At 35.6% G+C, this 6,393-nt stretch overlaps 1 protein-coding gene across 1 annotated transcript; it reads right to left on the bottom strand.

Moving 5' to 3' along the window:
* Positions 1 to 335: 335 nt before the first annotated feature.
* On the bottom strand, positions 336 to 6,158 carry LOC117316709 (gastrin/cholecystokinin type B receptor-like). Its single transcript, XM_033871460.1, has one exon. The coding sequence runs from the start codon at positions 6,050 to 6,052 to the stop codon at positions 4,679 to 4,681; it is 1,374 nt and encodes a 457-aa protein (XP_033727351.1). The 5' UTR covers positions 6,053 to 6,158; the 3' UTR covers positions 336 to 4,678.
* Positions 6,159 to 6,393: the final 235 nt, after the last annotated feature.

The raw sequence follows: 6,393 nt of genomic DNA, 5'->3' as shown, positions 1-6,393 counted from the left end.
CCTGTTTATAGGTAGAGTCATCTGTAAAACATCTTACCAACATTCGATATGTAACACTTCACCTGTCTACCGTCTCTGAGATCTTGTGTAGATGGGGTCTGAACAATAGGTCAGGACTATATGATTTCACTTCTTTATTTTTTCTGTACTTTTTGCCAGATGACATACTCATTTAGAATTCCCTGTTTGTGTTGGACAGATAGTGTCAACACGCACTGTGTAAACCCGGGTAGAATGATGATTATCCACGACGGTCAGTTTTCGGTTCTTATTCCTCATTTTACCGGTGCATTTTCTTATTACCAGTCGTAAGAACAAATGACTCAAAAATTACATTATTTTCCACAAGTTTTATTTAGCAAAAGACATCATTGTCATTAAATACATAAATAATTAAATAAGAAATAATCACTATACACATATATACGTTTTTTGAGTAAAAACCTTTCACTGTACGGTTTCTATAAATCCTTCATTGTACGGTTTATATAAATCCTTCACTGTACGGTTTATATAAATCCTTCAATGTACGGTTTATATAAATCCATCACTGTACGGTTTATATAAATTCTTCACTGTACGGTTTATATAAATCCTTCACTGTACGGTTTATATAAATCCTTCACTGTACGGTTTATATAAATCCTTCACTGTACAGTTTATATAAATCCTTCACTGAACGGTTTATATAAATCATTCACTGTACGGTTTATATAAATCCTTCACTGTACAGTTTATATAAATCCTTCACTGTACGGTTTATATAAATCATTCAATGTACGGTTTATATAAATCATTCAATGTACGGTTTATATAAATCATTCACTGTACGGTTTATATAAATCCTTCACTGTACGGTTTATATAAATCCTTCATTGTACGGTTTATATAAATCCTTCACTGTACGGTTTATATAAATCATTCACTGTACGGTTTATATAAATCCTTCATTGTACGGTTTATATAAATCATTCAATGTACGGTTTATATAAATCATTCACTGTACAGTTTATATAAATCCTTCACTGTACGGTTTATATAAATCCTTCATTGTACGGTTTATATAAATCCTTCACTGTACGGTTTATATAAATCCTTCACTGTACGGTTTATATAAATCCTTCACTGTACGGTTTATATAAATCCTTCACTGTACGGTTTATATAAATCCTTCATTGTACGGTTTATATAAATCCTTCACTGTACGGTTTATATAAATCATTCACTGTACGGTTTATATAAATCCTTCATTGTACGGTTTATATAATCATTCAATGTACGGTTTATATAAATCATTCACTGTACGGTTTATATAAATCCTTCACTGTACGGTTTATATAAATCCTTCATTGTACGGTTTATATAAATCCTTCACTGTACGGTTTATATAAATCATTCACTGTACGGTTTATATAAATCCTTCACTGTACGGTTTACATAAATCATTCACTATATAGTTTATATAAATCCGTGTCCTCAATTCTTTATTGTGCTCTCTGTTTAAAACATATACCCGATTAGGAACCTGTCTAAATCCATGTTTTACAATAAAATATTTGTGTTTGTGATAACTGATATATGTATAAAGTTATACAGAAATATATCACAGGGACTTGGCACCAACAACACAGTCGTGTATGTGTGTTATACAAGTCCCTGTGTGTAGTACAACTTGGTTACAGGTTTATAAACACAAATAAAACATCAATAATGGAACGTCGTATGTAGAAATAAATACAATAGGAAATGGGCTAATATCAGGTGTATAGAGGTTGTCGGATTAAACAGTTCCGGTTTAGACAGGTATTGCCATATAAACTGAAGCATCGTGTATATCTATATATATATATAAAACGTACACGTGTACTTAATTCCTTAGTTAATTTTCATTCTATGCGGAAAAAAATCTTTGTCATTAATATTCGATAATTAAACATATTAGCACTGTTATACATTGTAGCAGATAATTAAAAACAGTAAATATTTATTTCTAATATTCAAAATACATTGTATAATAAGTTAAACTTTCATCAATTTAACGTCTACGATGTACATGATTGCTCTGTGATATCACAAACACAATTACAAGTATTGTCGTCTTATTCAATTCAAATCGTATATAAATAAAATATATCTTAATTAAAGATTTGCAATGAATTAAAGAAATGAGAATGGACCCTGTATATCAAGTTTTTTTTCTATGGTTAAACAAACGACAATAATGTACATATAATGTAAGTAATGTAACAACACCGATAAACAACATCAGATACATCTACTGGGGAATGTCCACAATAATAAATCCGAACATCTACTGGGGAATGTCTACACTAATAAATCCGAACATCTACTGGAGAATGTCCACAATAATAAATTTGAACGTCTACCCGGGAAAAAGCTCCACATAGATAGGCGTAGGGGAACAGTACTGTGATAAAATATGTATGACGTCAGTCGTTAGTAGATTTGTATAAAAATACACAACATGCAAATCAACATACAAATGAAATTGTTATAAGACGACAACAAACAAAAATCAATGTCAGACACCAAATACAACTCTAGTACATTACAGCTTATCGGCTTATAGATTAGTCACGGACGAACTACTTCCGATGGATTACCTTCGTTCTAGATTTTGTGGTGGATGAATTATCTGTGTGTTGGGTGATGTCTTTCGTTACAAATGAATTATCTGTGTGTTGGGTGGTGACTTTCGTTACAAATGAATTATCTGTGTGTTGGGTGGTGACTTTCGTTACAAATGAATTATCTGTGTGTTGGGTGGTGACTTTCGTTACAAATGAATTATCTGTGTGTTGGGTGATGACTTTCGTTACAAATGAATTATCTGTGTGTTGGGTGGTGACTTTCGTTACAAATGAATTATCTGTGTGTTGGGTGATGACTTTCGTTACAAATGAATGATCTGTGTGTTGGGTGATGAATTTTCGTTATGGATGAATTTTCGTCGATCTTGGTGATCAACGTTCGTCATTGAGGAATTAGCTTCTATCTAGTTGCTTTCGTCCTAGATGATCATTCCTTGTTTTAGATGATTAACTTTTGCTATGGACGTTTAAGGACTTTCGTTCTGGGTGACTGGCTTTCGTTAAAGGTGATTTGTTCCACACCATTTAGCTTTCTTCATAGAGATGTTCATCTTTCATTGTTGATGAATGAACACATAAAACATCCCTGTTAAGGTTAAGAAAGACACCATCTATCATTGTAATTCACCGCAACAACTAACACATGCTGATAAAAAAGATACCATCTATCATAGCAGTTCATCCACAACAACAACTATAAAAATCCTTTATGTGTACCGAAATCAAATGATATAACCGACAGACAAACATTATATACATACATACGTAAAACAATGTTTAAAAGAAACAATATAAAAAGTTAGAGTACGAAAAAACAAAATATTACCAAATATTTTACGTACACTTTAACAGGTAGAAACAATTAATCCATGGTAAATAATACTATGTTCTGTATATCACTATGACAATCTAAAAGTACACAACAGAGGTCAAAGTACACGCCAAGCTTCCCCCTAATGGGATTACAAGCAAAGAAAATTCAATATGAAAAAAGGAGATTCATTCACAATAATAATATCATGTTTCACTTTGTTATACACCATCTAATCGAGGAAAAAGTATACAATGTTTAGTCCTATCACGTGATAATCAGCTTCACGTCACGTGACACCAGTAATATGGCAATGAGGAGAATCAATATCGCAACTCAGATTGTTTTACAATTAACACAAGAGTTCATATTCGTGTTACAATAATACTAAAAGTTATTGAAAACATTTTACATCGTCATGAGCCTCAAATTTCTTTGAAACTGCTCGAAACGTTTCAGGTTTTATGTCTGTGACGTCATAATGTGATGTGATTAATTGATACAGCTGCCTTCTTCCTAATACAAATAACAGTGCGTTACTACAGATTCTATAGCACATCCAATACACATTTAACAGCTGAGAAGGGCTCAATTCATCATTTTACTTGTCACAAACGACAAAAACTACTTCTCAAGAATAGAAGAGGTAATCCTCGTGAAAATATCCGTAAGTCAGTGATTACTCCAATGTACGTGATTTTATTACAGTACAACAAAATCTCTTCGGGGTTTATTTCGATTTCAGGCGAGTTCCCTGATATCAATCCAAGAACATGCGATATTCAGTAAACCTGTTGGTTTTAGTTAAGGTGTGATTATAAACTATCAAAACACAGCACCATATGAATCAGCAACTGGGTCTTTGAGTATTCAGGCCTGTACAGGATAATCCGACAGAAAGTCCAAATCACCGAAAATGTTTTGTCCGCACGGCAGTACACGATAATCCGACAGAAAGTCCAAATCACCTAAATGTTTTGTCCGCACGGCAGTACACGATAATCCGACAGAAAGTCCAAATCACCTAAATGTTTTTTCCGCACGGCTGTATACGATAATCCGGCAGAAAGTCCAAATCACCTAAATGTTTTTTCCGCACGGCAGTACACGATAATCCGACAGAAAGTCCAAATCACCTAAATGTTTTTTCCGCACGGCTGTATACGATAATCCGGCAGAAAGTCCAAATCACCTAAATGTTTTGTCCGCATGGCTGTACACGATAATCCAAACCTAAATTGCAGGTCCATATTGTCTATGTTGATGCGGTGTGGCCGCTTAGCTCCGATCTAGAAAGATCCCTTGCTTCCTTTTTCATACAACAGCAACAACACACTCTCCTTAACGCTCTCAGGGTCATGTCCTTAAACTCTGTGTTGAGGAACCCGTATATTACAGGGTTACTAGCGCTACTGATGAGAAACGACCTCAGAAAGAGCTGAAACGCTACCATGGCGGACTCTGACAGCAGATTCGGCTCGTAATCACTCGCCAAAGTCCGCCAAGTCACAAGACTCAAATAGGGGAGGAAACTCAGAACAAAGGCGATGCTAATCGAGATCGTAATGATGGTGTATCGCTTTGTGTTAATATTTTGAGCTTGTAGTTTCTTTTCTTTCGTAGCACTAGAAGATGAATGTTCCTTTCTTGGTATGCCCGCGCCACTTGTACTTGTATCGGACGAAGGCGAAGAGGTGGTATCAAAACTTATCTTCGTTTCCATTCGTTTTTCCTCGGATTCTTTCGCAGCAGAAATATCGGTAAATTCAACATCTCCAATAATTTCCGTATTTTTCCGGTTTATGTCGGATTCCAGATCTGATGGTGAGAGAGACAGTGGTCTGTTGGTGTTTATATTATGGTTGTCTCCCTTGTCGTTTTTTGTCGGAGATGGCAGACTGATAGACATTGTCATAGCCTCGCTTTTGTTTGATTTTGTCGGCGAGAGGCTTCTCCTTGATGAATAAAACCGGAAGTTCTTTAAGTGAAACAGCTGTTTACCCACAAGGCAGTAGAGAACGACGAGCACTATTATAGAGATTATGAAAATTGGAAACAAAATAAGGTTATATATTGTTATGTATCTTTTGAAATCCTCATCCCGTCTTGTCGTGCAGTCGAACCCCACAAGTTCGGGGTCTTCCGTCACATTCACAGGGACTACAGTGTAAAACACTAAACTTGGCCATGACGTCATTGCAGAAAATATGATTACAAACACAATTATAGCCTTCGCCAGTTTAATGCTAATTTGTCTATCAAACGGCTTACAGATTTTACGATATCTGTCAACAGCAATTGCGACTAGAGTTGCACCGGAAGCAATGCTCGCAAAGTAATTGATAAAGCGAAGTGTGCGACAAGCTTCCGGACTGTCGAACGTATAGAAATGACAAAGTTCATATATTTCAAATGGCATTGATATTGTGCACGACATCATATCAAAGATGGCGAGAGTGACGATGAACATGTACGATGGTGTCGCTTTCATCCGACATCCGTAGAAATACATCACCAGGGGATTTCCTATAAAACCAATTAACATTAAACATGCAATGATTATAATGACAGGAAGTAAAGCTCTTGTTACGTCATCATTAAGAGCGATGAGCTTTTCGTCGAGGGCCATCTTGACAGTCGTTGATATCACGTCCGTTCACTACTTGAAAACGATCTCCAATATGGCGACTATGACGTCATTGGAAGTCGAAGTGTCCCCCGCATCAGGTGAATTTACCACCTGTAATGATAAAGAACATCGGTATGAAGTCGGAAGTGTTCGAGTATACAGTATGGACTATAACAGTGAAATACACACTACATCAATACTGTCGATGTTAATATAATTTTCGTACTTGTAACTTTTGTATCTTAAATTCCGCGATAAGTTATATTTTGTGTAACAGAAAAGAGAGTAGTGTGCCTCCACCGGGGATCAAACCAGCGACCATCGGCTTACTGGTCTGTCGC

Source organism: Pecten maximus, chromosome 18 (genome assembly GCF_902652985.1).
Source record: "Pecten maximus chromosome 18, xPecMax1.1, whole genome shotgun sequence".
Taxonomy (NCBI): Eukaryota; Metazoa; Mollusca; class Bivalvia; order Pectinida; family Pectinidae; genus Pecten; species Pecten maximus.
The sequence above is the reverse complement of the archived record's forward strand: the minus strand, read 5'-3'. Positions and strand labels throughout refer to the sequence as shown.